Source organism: Zonotrichia leucophrys, chromosome 11 (assembly GCF_028769735.1).
Source record: "Zonotrichia leucophrys gambelii isolate GWCS_2022_RI chromosome 11, RI_Zleu_2.0, whole genome shotgun sequence".
Lineage (NCBI taxonomy): Eukaryota > Metazoa > Chordata > Aves > Passeriformes > Passerellidae > Zonotrichia > Zonotrichia leucophrys.
This window is the reverse complement of record NC_088181.1, coordinates 1286795-1304044: the sequence shown is the minus strand read 5'-3', so window position 1 is coordinate 1304044 and position 17250 is coordinate 1286795. Positions and strand designations below refer to the sequence as shown.

The 17250-nt window shown below is 55.1% G+C and overlaps 1 protein-coding gene across 1 annotated transcript in view; it reads right to left on the bottom strand.

Annotated features, from left to right (window-relative positions):
- Positions 1 to 17250, bottom strand: part of ANKRD11 (ankyrin repeat domain containing 11) — a 130101-nt gene that overhangs the window by 12215 nt on the left and 100636 nt on the right. Inside the window, exons 4-6 of the mRNA XM_064722740.1 lie at positions 12867 to 13005; positions 3212 to 3382; positions 1965 to 2168 (exon numbers count right to left, since the gene is read on the bottom strand). Of these exons, the coding sequence (XP_064578810.1) occupies positions 1965 to 2168; positions 3212 to 3382; positions 12867 to 13005 (514 nt within the window). The remainder of the gene's footprint in view (positions 1 to 1964; positions 2169 to 3211; positions 3383 to 12866; positions 13006 to 17250) is intronic.

Below are 17250 nucleotides of genomic sequence, written 5' to 3'. Positions count from 1 at the left end.
CAGGGCTGTGCTGCTCTGATGGCCAAGTGTCTGCCCAGATCCCTGTGGTGCAGCAGGAAGGAACCTGCAGCTCTGCCCTGCTACTCCTGCCACGCAGTCACAGCATCAATCCCCCTTCTCCCTCTGGTCACGGCATGTGCTACAGTCAGAGCATCTGCAAGACCTGACACAGCCCCTGGAAATGGAAAGTTTTATATGGGAAATAAGGAGAATTGCTGATGTCAATGTGAAAGGCAGGTCATAAATGCATTCTCCTTTATACCATCATGAAATGGTTTGGGTCTGAAGGGATCTCAGAGCTAATCCATTCCCACCCCCAGCCATGGGCAGAGACTCCTTCCACTATCCCAGGTCCCCTCCAATCTGGCCTTCAATGCTTCCAGCAATGGGGCAGCCACAGCTTCTCTGAGCAACCTGTGCCAGGGCCTTACCACCCTCACAGGGAACAATTTCTTCCTAATATTCCATCTAACTCTGCCTATGTCAGCTTAAGGCCATTCCCTCTTGTTCTGCCACTCCATGGTCCTGTGAAATGTCCCTCTCCAGCCTTCTCTGAAGCTCCTTTAGGTTTGGCTTTAGGTTCCAAGCCCTCTGTAAGAGAAACCCTGGTGCCCAGACCAGGCCTGAGCTCAGAACTGCAGATAGGGCTGGAGACAGCCCCCACACAGATTTTCTGTGTGCTCTCCAAACACAGAAACACCTGCCTGGGCTGGGGGGGGAAACCAAACAGCAGCCTCTCCACAGTAATGGCAGCTCCAGCTCTTAAACAAATCTCTGAAGAGCACAGAACAAACTATTTTATCATGTTCCACAGCCTATTTTTAAGCAGAGGCTGTTTTGAAGTTTGGCAGCGCGGCTGCTCCGGTGTTTTGCTGATAGCGCCGTGGGAGCGCGTTCCGTTACCTTCACTGGGAGCCTTTGGAGGGGGCACCTGTGCCCGGAATTAATCACAACTGATACTTCAGTCTGGCACTGGGATTAATCATACGGGTGGAGGAACAGCCATGTCTATTTATAGCCCCAAAATCATGCGAAGAGAACAGCAAAGAGCAAAGTCAAGCTCTGGGATGTGCTGGAGAAAGGCTGATCCAGCCCCACCGAATGGCACCTTCATCACCCCTTCACCAGCATCCCGTGGCTGCCTTTCCCTGCAGGACTCAGGGCTGCTCCCATCTCATCCCACCACCCTGAGCAGGAGCCTGGCAGAACTGCTGAGGAGGAGGAGGAGGAGGAGAAGGAGGTGGTAATAACTCCTCAGCTGAGGGTCAGGATGGTTAATAACTCCTCCAGCTTGGGTGTCTGGTGGGAGCCTAACCTTGCCCTTCACATTCCCTCCCCATCAGCAGCACCCCCACATTCAGTCCTTAAAAACAACTCCCAAAAATTCACAGGCATCAGCTCCCCAACTCCAGAGAGCTGACTTCACAAACCCACTCTCAGCAGTATTTCTGTGCATGTAATTCCTTCTATTTTAAGTAAAAATAGAGCTAAACCAGCCCACCTCCCTTTGCAAATCACCCTCCAGACCTCCAACATGGCACCCCCATGGAAGAGCAGAAGGAAACAGTCCAGAGTGGCCTGGACAGTTTTGGTGTGTGAGCCACAACAGCTCCAGGGATTCTGTGGATCCTGCCCAGCCCAGCTTCACCACCTCAAACAGACTGCACAGCCTGGGAGTTCTGCTCCCAAGCTCCAACAAGAACACTGATGCTTTGGGGGATTTTTAATGTGGCTTTTTGTTGTTGTTTGTTTTGTTTTTTAAGGGACAAAAAGACTTTTTCCTTTTCAAAGAGCAAAATCACAATTTTTGGCAAATTCCCTCTTTCCAAGGCACAACCCCATGTCAGAAACAAACTACTTTTTCTGGTGGGAGCCATTCTTGGAGGTGGAACATGCAACCAGGTGGGAAGAAAGCTGGGACTCCTGGGCAGGTGGGAAGAAAGCTGGGACTCCTGGGCAGTTACCTGCAAAGTCCTTCACATTGACATCTGCACCCTCGATGATGAGCTCCTTGATGCGCCGGGCGTCCCCGCGGATGGCAGCGCGGTGCAGCCGAGTCTCTCCTCGCTCGTTTCTCTTATTTACTTTATCTTTGGTTTTGGAGGCAGAGTTGGGAGTTCCCTTCTGACAAACTGTAGACTGAGAGGGATGCTTTGGTGTTGTGTCAACTGCAGGGAGGAGAGAAACAGCGTCAGGGACTGCTGTTCTATGGAGTTCCCAAGCCCTTAGAGGGAGCTCGTGCATCACGTTTGGCTCTTCCCGAAATATTCACCACAAGGCAGCAAGAGGCAACCCAGGCTCTGGAGAGGATGTGAACAGAGCAGCCTGTGTGTCCCACAGAGATGGGAATCTCGGGCTGCCAGACCCACTGGAGAGCTGCAGTCCTGGCAAACACTGTGGGCAATCCCGTGATCTGGGAGCACACAATGCAGCTCCTTACCCTCAAACCTCAGCTCCCGAGGGAAGTGGCCTTTTACCAAGCACATGTGAGGCCTGATGGCCTTGGGAGGAGACTGCATTTCCTGGGAGAACACTGGAATGCTCTGCAGCTTTTTCCCTTTTTGTTTTCCCAAATAACAGCAACACAAGCAGTGAGATTGGTGTTTTTTTGGCTAAAAGCTGCAGTGTTGTGTGTAGGATGTGGATGTGAGCACATGGATAGCACAGAGACTCCAAAAATGGGGGGGACATGTTTGCAACAGATAAAAATTACTAGAACACAAAATCTGTGGTAAACACATTCCAGCTGCTCCACACCTCAAGTTACAGCTCTGGTGGTTACACATCTTATCCCCTTCTGAGAGAAGAAACATTAAAAACCTACAGAGGATGATATTTTGTCTTCGTTCACAATCCTCCTCTACTGATATAGCCTCAGAGGCCAGTGGGAAACACAGAGCTGAGGTGGAGGAGGCTCCCATGGAAGCAAAGCTCCAGCTGAGCAGCCAGGGCAGGCTGGGGGTGCCTGGATTGGGCCCGAGGGAGCCTGGAAAAAGGAATGGCAGCCAGAGGCACGAGCAGATCCCAGTGACACCACAGCTGCAGAGCCCTGTGGGAGGAGTGAGACCCCAGAGAGCAGCAAACCAGGGGTGGCAGCTCAGTCCTGAACCTCTGGAGACCCTGGGGATTGGCAATTCCGGACATTTGGGAGTCCCTGGCTGCAGCTCCCTTCAGCTGCCTGCCCACCCTTCAGAACAACCCCCCAGCTCACCTGGGCTGTTTGCAGACTCTTCTGCTGTCATCTGCATGAGGAGAGCGACCTGCTGGCGCTCGGAGAGCGGGTACCCGGCCCGGATCCCCGACAGGCCCATGCCGAAGAGCAGGCCCGGCTTCCTGGTGGCGGGCTCCTTTTTGATCCTCTTCCGCTCGGGTCCCTGCTTCTCTGTGGGACAAGGACACGGGGACAAGCCATCAGTGCCACTGGAGCCCAAAGACACGCTCCTGTCTGAGTGTGGGACTGACAGATCCACAAAGCTTGTGCTGAGAGATGGATCCCTGTGGTGACGGATCCATGTGCTGAGGGAGGGATCCCTGTGCTGAGGGATAGATCCCTGTGGGTGATGGATCCCTGTGGTGACGGATCCATGTGCTGAGGGAGGGATCCCTGTGCTGAATGATGGATCTGTGTGCTGAGGGATAGATCCCTGTGGGTGATGGATCTCTGTGGTGATGGAGCCCTGTGCTGAGGGAGGGATCCCTGTGCTGAGGGATAGATCCCTGTGGTGATGGATGGATTCCTGTGGGTGATGGATCTCTGTGGCGATGGACCCCTACGCTGAGGGATGGATCCTTGTGGTGATGGATCCCTGTGCTGAGGGATGGATCCCTGTGCCGAGGGAGGGATCCCTGTGCTGAGGGAGGGATCCCCATGGTGATGGACCCCTGTGCTGAGGGAGGGATCCCTGTGGATGATCCCTGATGGATCCCTGCAGTGGGAGCACTGGCACCTGGAGCAGGCTCACAGTGCTGAGGGTGCAGCCAGGCCAGGCCCCACTCCTGCTCCTCCAAGAGCCTCCCATTCTCCTCCACCACCAAAGAGCAGCAGAGGAAAGAGGAAACAGACCCTTTGAGAGGCCACAGCCAGTGCTGCACCTCCCATCCTGCTGAGGAGCCTCCATCCCATGCCAGGGTGCCTGCAGGAGCCTACTCAAACTGACACCATCACCCAGCTGGAGGCACTGAACAGCATCAGCAAGGAGAGCTGAGAGATACACGACTGGCAGCTCAGAAGTGTGGCCATCACACCCATCTCATCATCATCATCATCATCATCATAGCAAGGAGGCTGCAGCCAAACAGCTGTGGGCAGCACCAGGTTGGTCCTCTCCTCCTAAAGTGGCTGCTCCCACCTGGCCCAGAGCACCCACCTGCTTCTTCAACCCTCTAAAAAAATCCCAAACAAACATGAGGGGAGGGGAGGGGAGGAAGAAAGCCCAGAAGTGCCTGGTTTGTCATCCCAAATCCAGCCTGATACTTGCTCTCCTAAATCATTCAGCTGAGAGAACAAGAGCAAGCACCCCCAAACCACAGTCACACAGCCATGGAATGGTTGGGTGGGAAGGAACCTTGAAACCCATCCAGTCCCACTCCCATGGGCAGGGACACCTTCCACTAGCCCAGGGTGCTCCAAAAACCAGCACTGCTGGTTTTTATTAAGGTGAAAGTACTGAGGCACCTTCACATTGCCCAGAGCAGCTGCAGCTGCCTCATCCCTGGCAGTGTCCAAGGCCAGGTTGGTCAGGGCTTGGAGCCTGCAGAAGGTGTCCCTGCCCATGGTAGGGGTGGGATGAGATCAGTCTTAAGGTCCTTCCCAACCCAAACCATTCCATAATTCTATGAAATGCAAGCCCTGGAAACATGTCTGCATTGAAGGCGAATCCCAGTCTACTCTGAAACCACATTTTGGTCATCCTGGCAGCTGTAACAGAGCTGGAAGATGAAATCAGATCCTAGGACAGTTTTTTAATGGCTTAAAATAAAATTAAATCCAGCGTGCTTACGGGAAGATAACTTTGCCAGGGTGGCTCCAGGAGCCACGGCGCTGTGCTGTGTGTCCTGCCAGGGGACACACGGACACCTGGCCCATGTGTGCAGCACCTCTCCAAGCTGCTTAAACCCTGCTCAGCCAGGCCTGGCTTCCCCCAGCCCTGGTCACATCCAGCCATGCCCCAAAGCCAGGCATGAAGAGCTTGAGGGGTCACATCTTGGCCGGTGCCACCAAGCAGAGCCCCTGGAGCACACGGTGCCCAGGGCTGCTCTGCACGTACGGAGCCACAATTAGAATGGGAACATTTTCATTAATATCCCCGGGCTGCTGCAGGTTGTCAGCACGAGCCTGGGATTTGCAAAAATTGATTATCAAGTTCAACCGAAACCCCCCTAAACTCCTATTCATTCTGCAGTTGCAGAAATTTCCTCCTCCACAGAACATTTAACATTACAAAGCATGTGATCAACAAGATAAAAATAAATTGGAAAGCGGCTGCCGCGCTCTCGCTCGCGATGGGGAGGCAGCCGAGGACTCGGGCTTGTGCTTCCTGCTGGGAAGGGCTCAGGGCCAGCTGGATGGGACCTGGAGCAACCTGGTGTGACACCCTACCCTGAAGGTCCAGTGGAGGCTGTACCTGCCCACGGCAGGGCGTGGAGATGAGCTTTAAGCTCCCTTCCAACCCAAACCATGCCATGAGTCTGTGATTCTATGGCTCCATGGCATGGGCAGCGTGGCAGCCCCCGGCTCCCTGCCTGGCACAATCCTCAGGCAATGTGGAGGGACCACAAAAGCAAGATCCTTAACCTGAAATGTAAGCAGAGGATGGAGACAGAGCTGCTCCCATCATCCACTTCCCATGCTGAGCCTCAGCAGGGTGAGAGCCCTGCCTGGCACTGGGCTGGCTGGTCCCAGGCTCACAGAGCTGCACGTGTGTTATTCCAGCCCAGAGGATTTTCCTCAGAATCAGATTTGCAGCAGATTTAAAGGTGTCCCTGCACAGAGATCTCAGCCTGCTGGCTCCTGCAGGCTGCTCCTGTGCCTCCAAATAACTGCACCTCTGGAACATCTTGCAGCAACACAGAGAGACTGGAGAGAAACTCTCCCAGTGTTACGCACCTTGGCTGACAGAAAAAAGCTTATTTGACACTGAAACCCCTTCAGCAAGCACAAACCCAGTGACACAGGGGGTGTGCAGGCGGGCAGCCCTCAGTGCCGGCAGCTGGACCGTGCACACGGATCCCAGTGGGAGAGGACCACGGCAGCCCACGGATGCTCTGTGAGCCCAGGATGAGCCACACCTCCATGCAGCTATTTTTAAAGCAGCTTGTTTGCTGCTTGCTTCAGCCCTTCTGCAAAGCTGCCGAGCAGCAGCCCTGGTTTAATTCGGGGATCCTGCTCGGCTCTTCCCTCGCGCTGACGCCAGCAGGAACCGCGTGCGCGGCTTAAAGGGGAAAGCAGGAGCTGAGCTGGGAGCTGCTCCTGCCCTCCACCACACCGAGCCCCAGAGGCTGCCAGGGCTGAGCAGGAGCAGGCTCCCAGGACAAAGGGGTTGAGCATCACCCAGAGGGTGGTTCTGGTGCCCACACGAGACTCCGGGCAGTGCTGCAATAGGGAGCACAAGCCCAGGGCTGCTGGAAGCGCCTCAGCAGCTCCATAGGGATGCCAGGGCTGATTGAGAGGGATTCAGAGCTGCTGGGCTGGCTCTGTGTGCAGACACAGGCTGAACCCAGCCCCAGCTGCAACAGAGAGGGGCAGGAGGAGAGCAGGGCGGTGATGGAAAACCTCTCAGAGGTTTCTCCACACACGGTGTGACTCTGGCAGGTCGTGGGGACACCAGAGCCATGCGGCCCCTGGCTCCCCACGCACGCAGCACACCCTGTAATGCAGAAAGCATCTGCTCCTGCTGCTCGGCATGACAACACACGCACGGGAGGTGGAACCCTGAGGAAAAATACCAGCTCCAAAGCAGCAGCAGCAGCTCGTGCCGAGCGTCTCGGCCACGCCGAGTGCTGCCCCAGCGGCGAGAGGGGCTCGGCAGGCGCTGCTGAGCCCAGCCAGCACCACCAGAGATCAATAGGAATAAATTAGAGCGGCTCAGACAGCAACAGAGACTGCACTGCACCCCCGGGAGAGCAGGCGGGCTGCTCCCCCCCAGCCCAGCCGGCCTGCGTAACTGTGACTCATTCCTGCTGCACAACTTGCAGGGCAGGAAACCTTCTGGAGCACGCTGGCTCGGAGCAGGGCCAGCCCTGAGGATGCACTCCCAGGCTCACAGGGCACCTGCAATGGGGGCCCCTGGCTCAGGAGGGAAAGGCTCACAGCAGCACAGTCCCACCAGTGCCAAGGCTCTGGGGCGCTCCAGAACTGAAGGACAAGCAGGCTGAGGGAAGGCTGGAGGTGGCAGAAGCAGCACCATGGCACAGGTGGACAAACAAGAGGGCAGCAGGACAGGCCAGAGCACTCAGTGGTGAAGAGCTCAGGGAGGAGGGTGAGCAGGAGAGCCCTGGAACGCAGAGAACACGGCTGGGGCTGGGGGGACACTCTGGCACCAGGAGATCATGGGCACACTGCACACAACGCACCAGGGGCACAGCCAGGAGCTGATCTGGTTTATCAACCTAGTGCCACAAAGGAAAACAAGAGGAAAAGCAAGGTCTGCCTTGACAGAAGGCACCCTGAGCTGCACCCATAGAGTGGGGAGCTCGTTCCCACCTGAAGAATGGAGAACCAGAGCCAGAGCTTCATCCCACACTGCTGGAAAGGATGGTGGAGACCTTGGCTGTGAGTCAGGAGCAGAGAAAAGGTGCCAGCAGGAGGAACAAGCCCCTTTATAACCATGTCAGTGTGCAGCTGAGCCCACCATCCCCAGGGCTCAGCTGGGCTCCCTGGGGATGAGGATCTGCAGGGCCCAACCCCACTGGCTGCAGTATTTTAAAATACAATTTGACTAGAGGGGTGTAATGCTGTGTGACAGCCTGTGGTCCAAATCCAGGTGCTCTCCCTACCCTTGTGGGCCAGACCCCACAGCTGTGCCCTGATGTGTAAAAGCAGCTCCTTCACAGAATGGCCACTGCCTCCCAACGTGCTGCGAGAGCAACCCAGAGGCTTCATCACAAACAACCATCTCCATGTTAAAAGTGAGTTATTCAGAGCAAGATCAATTTTCAAGTCCAGACCGTTCATTTCCCACGAAATAGAAAGAGCTGGAGGAGGGAGGACGGGGGAGGAAGGCTCTGGCCAGCCCTCCCCTCCCGGAGCTGGGGCCAGGACACTCTGCAGACAGCGCTGATAAAAGCTCTTGTATTAAGGAAAAAGCCATCATTGATAGATTTTTGGTTCACAGAGACACAGCACACTGCAACCTCTCCCTCTGCATGTTAAGGAGGTGATGAGGGGGGAGGAGGGAGATTTATGGCAGCTCCCATCATAAAACGACCTGGTTTTCTGCGCAGCCCTTCCCAGATGGCTGCTGCACACGGGGAGTTTCTCAGGGTGATCTGAAGGCTGCTGTGTGCCAGGCTCTGCACACTGTACCGGCATTATGGAGCCCAGCGAGGAAGGGAGAAGCTCTGACATTCACTCTCTCCCTGGTTGCTAGGTGAGAACAGTTTCTTACTATTTTAGTAAAAGGACTGAAATGACACAGGCAAAGAAAGCCCCGCTGCAGCGCAGCCCCTGCGAGCCCCAGCTGCACACACCGGAGCCAGCCAGGCCCGGGGAGCGGCACAAACACCACTGTGGGCTGCAGATGCCCTTTTTAATAAGGCAGCAATTTGCTTCTCACGGATCCCCTGGCCAGCCTGGCCGAGCTGGGACTAACGAGCCCGTTCCCATGCCGTGTCACTCCAAACACTCCAGCATTAGGCAAGCGGCAGCCGGCTCCGGGAGAGGATGGTTTGGGTCAGCTGATTCATCAAGCATTTTCTAACCTACTAATTAGCGTCACGTAACAACCTCGGGGGATTAGAGAGGAGTTTGAAGCTCCAAGGCCAGCTCCTGCCAACCATACTCACGCTGGCCCTTGTCCACCACAGCACCTCCCTGGCCGGCCACAAGCCCCTGGAATCAGCCCTGGGCACCAGGAGAGCCCTCAGAGCCCAGGAAGGTTGAGATGCACAGACCAGCTTGGAGAGCTGGTGGGGTTCCTCCCTCCCTTATTCCTCCAAGAGCACTCAGGGGAGGAGATGGACACACAGGGAGAGAAGTGGACAAAGAGGGAGGGACTGGAACACACAGGGAGGGAGCTGGGCACCCAGGGAGGCAGTGGGACCCCAAAGAGAGCAGGGCTCCCAGCTCTGCTGGGGACCACCAGCTTTGACCCAGCCTCACTCAGCCCTTCCCAGCTCCAGGGAGAGCTGTCAGAGACCAAAATTATCTCAGCATGCTCTTGAGATTTGTACTGAGCCCCAACTCTCCCTGCTGATGACTAAAGGCCTGGAAACCACAGCTGCACCTCGAGCCAAGGGACTCAAGTGACAGCGTGCCATCCAGCTAAGGAACCCATCCTGAGGAGCAGCGGGCACAGGGCATTGTGCTCTCCGTGCCCTCCCAGCTGCTCTGCAGCAGCGTTCCCTGTCCCCCCGTGCAGCAGGACCTGTCGGTGTGGCTCTGTGGAGCAGAGCCCGGGGCAGGTGGGGAGTGCCCGGCCCCGCGCCGGCACTGCTGCCGTTGAGTCAGCCGTGACTCAGCCGCGGCTCAGCGCCGCTGCGCCAGCGCCCGTGCCCACCTCTGCTGCCAGGTCCTGCCCAGCAGGAGCGTTCCCCTCTCCCTGCTGCTGCTCTGTGGGTTTGTGAGTGCCACAACCACCCGGTGCTGCCGGTCTGAAGCCCCCTCCCAGCACGGGGAGCTGCAGGCAGCCTGGCACGCTGCTGGGAGGGAGCAGAGCTGGCTGGGCTCGTTCACAGGCTGCCAGGCAGCACGTAGGCTCTGGGCAGCGCCCGTGCATGCGGGGAGATGCCACACCAGGGAAGGAGAGGGAAGGAGGAGAAGTCTGAGGCACAGAGATGCTGCTCCCACAGCGCTGGAGCTGTAACATGCACAGTCTGGAGGCTCACGGCTCAATGCCATTTTTTTTTTCCTAAAGACAGTTCATTTAGTTAACTCTGAGGAACCTGAGAGCCAGAATTGTTGCTCTAGAAACCATTTTGAGGAAGATTCTTTTAAAAGATTTAGCTCTGAACCAACTGTACCCAAACCATGGGCTCAGCACAGTGCTGGCCAGTAGTACTTCTAGGAGCCCACAGAATCCTGGAATGGTTTGGGTGGGGACCTTAAAGCTCATCCAGTCCCACCCCTGCCATGGGGGGACACCTTCCTCTATCCCAGGGTGCTCCAAGCCCTGTCCAGCCTGGCCTTGGGGACATCCAGGGGCAGCCACAGCTGCTCTGGGCACTTGTGCCAGGCCCTCAGCACCCTCAGAGGGAGAATTCCTTCCCAATATCCCACCTACCCCACAACCTGTAGCAGCAGCTGCTGCCCCACACCTGGCCTGGGCAGGTTGTGCTGCCCTTGCACAGGAGACAAACCCACCTCTGATGTTCCTCACCCCAGCTATGGAGCACCTACGTCAAGGCTGAGCCAGAGCCATACAGGAAAAAAGCAACATACACTGTGCTAAGGAAAATGAGTCACTGCAACACATCAGGATGAGGATCCACGCTATTGTTTAAACACTTGAAGAGGAGAAAAATACCCCACTAGAGGCAAGGAGAGAGCTCAGCTAGCTCCCACGTCCTTACAGCTGAATTCCACATGGCTGTGGAACATCCTGGCACGCCCCCTCATGCACACACAGCAGCCCGTGGACACAGCCTGGGAAGCAGGAGCGCGTTACATAAAGCAGCCGGGGTCAGCGATGGTGCAATCCCACTTCTCTGAGGGCTGAGGAGCACAGCAAGCAGCAGCAGCCTCCCCCTGCTGCAGGAACATGGGGAACACAGCAGCCTCTGTTCCAGACAAAAGCCTGTCCTGTGTGTCACACCTGTGTCCTCAGCCAGGTGTCACTGATGGCACCAGCACAGACCTGGGGGCACCTCTCCACCCCACAATGTGCAGCTTCTGAGCACCACAAACACGTCTGTACCTGCCTCTACCTCGAGCCAGGCCAAGGACCACACAGGCTTGAAACACCCCACAGTTGCAATGGGGTGGTGCAAGAGCAGAGCAAGGTGCCAGGAAGTCTTCTCCTATCTCCACTAAGTCTTTTCCCACCTCCAGCATCTGATTCCTGCTGAACGATGACAGGGATGAGAAACAGGCTCCTGCTAAGCACCAGCCTGACTGTGCACACTGATTGCTGCTGGGATCTCCAACCCAGTGGCTGAGTCACTTCCTCCCCAGTCCCCACCAAACAGGTTGCCTGCACCTCCCATACACCTTCCCAGAGGTTGTGAGAGCCCAGTTTGTTTTTAAGTGGGTGCCATGAACCCCTCTGGGTCTCCTCTGGGAGCTGGGCTGCTGCTGCCCCTCAGCTCACCCACTTCCCCAGGAAGGATGAGCTGTGGAGAGGAAGAGGAAGAGCTCTGCAGAGGAAGGAGAGGATGTGTCTGAGATAAGAGTCACACAGCTGCAAAAGCACAGGGGTACCAGGGGAGCCCTGGGCAGGGGGGTCTCATGGGCTGCTGCTCCCACCCAGCAGCCACAGCCTCTCCCAGCAGCTCTCTCTGCTCTCCTCTGCATTTGGTTTCCTTCTCGCTGCTGCCAGTGCAAACATTTCCAACATCTCTGCAGCCGGAGAGAGCCTGGAGCCCTGGGAAAAGCAGATCCCTGTCGTGACATTCCAGCTGTCACAAGGGTCAGACAGCCACGCAGCGAGTGTGGGCTTCAACTCTCAACCCAGCACAAACACCCTTGACAAAGAGCAGCTCCAGCTCTGCTTCATCAGCTCTGCCTGGCCCCAGTCACACCCCAAGGAGACACCACAGCAACACAAAACCTTGCCAATGGCCAACACATTGAAGAGAATTGATGAACATTTGGAAACTCTGTCCCCAGACAGGGAGTTCAGGAACACAAACCCATGGAGACCCTGGGCCACCCTCAGGACATGTCACCACCACGTGTCCTGCCCCTGGAACAGCCCTCACAGCTGCAGTGGCACTCCTGGCCCTCCCAGATGTGCCCTCCTGGCTCCTGAGGCAGAGGAGACACATCCCACGTCAGGCCCCCTGCCAGGCTCACCCCACACACAGCACCACCAAACACAGCCCTTGGGCCATTTGCCAGCACGTTCCCAACTTTCACCCCTTTTATCTCTTTACACAACCACTGAGCTTTATCACAACCATTTCCAAATGCACATTCTTTAGGGATGTACAGTAAGGACCCACACAAACCTCTGCCCAGAAATCCACAGCTCAGCCCTTTACAACCAAACAATACCATTTTCTCCATGCTCAAAGCTTTGTGACAGCTCTTCCCAACTGCTAACAAATCCAACAGCCCATCCAGGAGCCTCATGCACCAGCCACTCTTCTGCTACAAGACTGACCTGCTTGACCAGATTCTACTTGCTGATTTTCCTTTGAAGACTACTCAGCTTTAGTCCCTTGTTTTCCAAGTTCTCACAAGCAGGCCCTGCTCCATGGCTTGTCCCAGCCACACTTCCTGAACTGGGGTAATCAGAAACAAGGAAAACAGACAAGAGCTGAAGGAATGGGGGATCTCCTGACACAGCCATGGCTTTGTCCACCTACAAACATCACTAAGAACAGATGTGGAGCAGAGCAGCTCTCCAGCCCCTTGTCCACGTGCCTCTCCCTTCAATTAAAAACCACAGGGAATTTGGTGCAGCATTTCCCTGTGGATTGGCTGCACTCTGGAGCCTGTGTGCCCCCCAGCAGCCGGGGTCTGAGGGTGGGATGAGGCCTTGCTGTACCTGTATCCGAGTCCTTTTGATCTCCATTGGTTCCGACAGTGAAAGGCAGCTTGCGTTTGGTCGCTCGCTCTTTCACCTCTTTGCCGCCATCGCTCCGGTCCAACTTTGGAGTCTTGGTTAGAGAAACTTTATCTTTATCCTGCAAAGAAAAGAGACCCAGGTCAACAAGAGCCTTCTCCACACTGTGCTCACCTGATTCCCCCAATCCTGCACAGGCCTCATGCAACATCCCTTCCCTTTCTGCTGTGGGTTTGCCAAGGCAGCCTCCACCAAGACACAAAGCTCCACCAGCACCAGAGGAAGAGCCAGGGCAATCAGGGCTGCTGTGTGGTGCCAAATTCCAACCAATTCCTGTGAAAAACGAAGCCAACCCTTTGTGTGAAGCTGAGGATGCACACAGCTGTGGGCACGGAGGGAAGGCAGACTGGGATGGGGGAATCTGAGGATTTCCAAATGCAACCACACCACAAGAAAGACCCATTCCTGCTTTGTATCAGGCCTGCTTGTTTGGGCTGGTTTGGATTATAATACGAAGAAGAAATGCTGTGAACTGCTCAACAGCAGGGAGAGATGAATGAATTTTGAATGAACATCCCAAACAAAAGTTACAGAAACTGAGACAGGTGAGATTTTTCACCTGACCAGGGAGAGCTGGTTCCCAGCTCAAACTCCACGAGCCCAGTGTGCCAGGAATGCACAGCCCCAGGTCATGCCCTGTGTTTTTGTATGTGAGGAACAGAATTATTTACAGTGAGCAGTTCTGGACAGACCACTGTGCCCCTGCCTGAACAACAAGGGCAGCACAAGCAGCTTTGTCACAGACCTGATTTCAACAACCCAGCAAAACGCAGACTCTGCGCTTGAGAGGCAGAGTGAGATTAAACACAAGAACCTCAGCACACAAAATCATGCCAGAGCATGGCTGGAAGCTCAGAGGAGCCAACCTAGAGCATTCCCTTGTTTAGAGAGGCACAGTCCCTCAGCCTGGCCCTGGCAGGTGCCCCAGTGGCAGCAGTCACAGGACTGTGGTGTCACCGTCACCGTGTGCGTCGCTCCTTCCCCTTTCCGTGCCTGTCTGCAGCCCAGAGCTCACCCACAGAGGAGAGAGCAGCCCCCGAGCTGCCCCAGGGGATGAAGGAAATGGGCTGGGGAATCCCTTTTTTGGTAAAGCCAGAGAAACAAACCTGCCCGACAGGGCTGTGTGGTGGGAGGCAGCCAAGGCACGCTCGGAGCCCCGGCGAGGCCGGCCCTGCTGGAGAGCACGGCCCTGCAGCCACGGGACAGAGCCCCACAGCCAAAATAAACACTCCAGCATTTCCTCCCAGCCCTCCCGATTGAAAAGCTTTTGCTTTTTATGCTTTCTGAGGTGAACAAAAATAGTTCCAACTAAAAAATGATGCCACTTCTACTGCTCTGAGGTGGCAGTGAGGGCAGAGGGCTTCCATCAGCTGCCAGGAATGTCATGTTGTGAGCAGGTACCCTGCTCTGTCCTAGTTCTACAATTCTATGAAATATTTTATCAAAGGAATAAAGTAAAATGTGTATATTGCCTGAAAAAAAAGCCACCAAATAAATAATGCACTTTTTTCCAGAGTGGCCATTCACAGTCTGAACTTTTCCTTACATCTACCTGAATAAAAGGCATCTCTGAACACTTCAGACAGGAGTCTCTGAGGTTCCTCCAGGGTGAAGCAGTCAGGGCACCAAGGCTGTCAGAGTTCAAGAAGCATCTCAGTGATGCTCTCAGACACACAGGTAGGTTTTCTGCTGGATTAATGCTGCCTGGGATCTCCGTGCACTCACTCAGGAGTGAGAAAAAGGGCAGGACAGGTAAAAATACAGCTCATTACAAAAGTCTGAATCATGGAATTGTTTGGGTTGGAAGGGACCTCAAAGTTCATCATGTTCCAAGCCCTGTTCTGGGCAGGGACACCTTCCACTGTCCCAGGCTGCTCCCAGCCCTGTCCAACCTGGCCTGGGACACTTCAGGGATCCAGGGGCAGCCACAGCTGCTCTGGGCACCTGCGCCAGGACCTCACCATCCTCACAGGGCAGGATTCCTTCCCAATATCCCATCTAACCCTCCCCTTTATTAGTTTAAAGGCACGTTGCTAAAATCTCCCAGTGGGAGGAGAGGCAGAGCAGAGGAGCCATGAACAAGCCCTGTGAGAGCAGAGGGGAGCCCAGCGTGGCCCTGGCAGTGCCCATGTGAATCCTGGTGCTGGGCAGGCTCGGGCAGAGCTCCCTGTGCATGCACCCCAAGGCTGGAGCTGCTGCTGCAGCCAGCTCAGCACAATCCTGCACCAGGCAGCCACGGCGCCGCTTTGAAGATCCATTCCCACAGCAGCACCACCATAACCTTTCCCACTAATTGGAGCAAGGAAGATCCAGACTTTGCTTCCCCCTGGAAAGCAGAGACCTGCTGGGGATGCCTGCAGCACTGGGTGGAACATCAAGGCAGCTGGAGAGTTCAATTCCTGAAAGTTTTCCTTTTCTTACTTTAAGCTTTACTTCCCTAATTATTTCCAATTCTGTAATGAAGAACGTCGTCCTTTACTCGAGTAAAACCTGGTTTCATTTTTAGGCCTTCTCATGTTTAAAGTAAGCTCAGACTCATTGGAATCAGGTTTCACAAATGGAACCAATCCAAATTAGAATCACAAAATCCTGGAATGGTTTGGCTTGGAAGAGACCTCAAAGCTTATCTCATCCCAACCCTTTTTGCCATGGGCAGAGACACCTTCCACTAGATCAGGCTGCTCAGAGCCCCATCCAGCCTGGCCTCAACACTGCAGAGACACCTGTATGAACAGCCCTGTGTGAGAGCTGGGGCTCTCCAAGGCAGGGACAGGGGTTTGGGGATGGGGAAGAGTCGAGAGCTCAGCAGCAGCAGCAGCAAACTCCCCTTTGCAGGTGTTAATACAAGCTGCTTTGGCAAAGGGCAGGGAGCAGCCGTGAGTGCAGAAAAAATCCCCTCCTGCCACATCACACTTGCAGGAGAGTTACTGTATGAGTAACAACCCACCTTGAGCTCCTCTTGCAAAAGTGAAACGGAGCACCACAAGCTGCTCTCAGCTGCTGTGGTTGGAACACAGACCCACCAGGAACCGGCCCCAGCAGCCACCCAGGGTGAGATGCTGCAGGGTGGGGATGGAAGGGCTTCTCCCATCAGCACCACAGACCCTGATACCAATCTGCTCAGGGCACTTGTGACACGCAGCCTGGCCGGAGGCCAGTCCTCAGAGCAAAAACAATCCTGTGGGGTTTTCTGATGCAGATTTCTGCCAGACAGAGCCATTGAGATGGGGCTCTGAGCAACCTCAAAGATGAGCTCTAAGGTCCTTTCCAACCCAAACCAGCCCATGATTGCATGATCTACAAAGCCATGCAAAGAAATCTGTATTTCCAGCCGCGTCACCCTGCTCAGACAGAGCCTGACTCGCAGCCCAGTGCTTATGCAGAGACTTGCACTGCCAGCCATGGAAATCCCCAAAGCCCTTTGTTCTCCAAAATGAGCTCCCAGCATTTCAGGTTGTGATGTCAGTAAAAATTAGGCAGCAATGAGCAAAACCAGCCCGGGCAGCCTGGCAGGAGAGGCCCAGGAGGGCTCCAAGGCCGGTGCCCCAGGCCATGCCCACGTCAGACTCCTGCTGTGGGCAAACAGCCCTCGCTGCACAAAGCAAATGCTGCCACAGAGGGACTTTCCCTGCACCACTGCCTCTGTCCTGCCTCTGCAGAAGGTTCCCACCCCGTACCACAGAAAGGAATGGACTCAGTTTTACCCAGAAAGCAACTGGATGTGGTGAAAACCAAACAACTCCCTAAATCCGGGCCCCTCGAAGCCTTCCCAAAGCCAGAGTACAACACAAGCACACACAAAATGCCAGAAAGTTTGAATTTGTGTTGTTATCAATGCTGCAATGAAACATTGCAGTGGAGCATGGAGGTGACTGGAGCTGAAGCCCCATTCCTGTGAGCCTCAGGCACCAAAGTTTGTAAGAAATGTGAGCCAGTGATGAGCACGGGCTGATTAACTTCACTGAAATGTCATCTCTTCAGTCACCCAGACACCCCTGCAGGGCTCACACCCCAGTGGGTGACTCTGTGCTGGACACGGAGCCCAGCACTCACTCATCCAGCCTGGAAGGCCCTGACAGCACAACAGAGTCATGGAGATTCATGAAGAATCAAAAAATAAGGACCATGTTCCCTTTCCTGAAAAGGGGAGAAGGGGAAGGAGAAAAATCTCCATTTTTTTTAACCTCTGCCAGCTCCTACAAGCAAAAACCGGGGTAAGTGCTGCTCTGCTTGGTGCTCACTGCAGCAAAAATGCACTTTTGACTGTGCAAGAGGGAGCATTTCCCCATAAAGAGGCAAAGGCTGT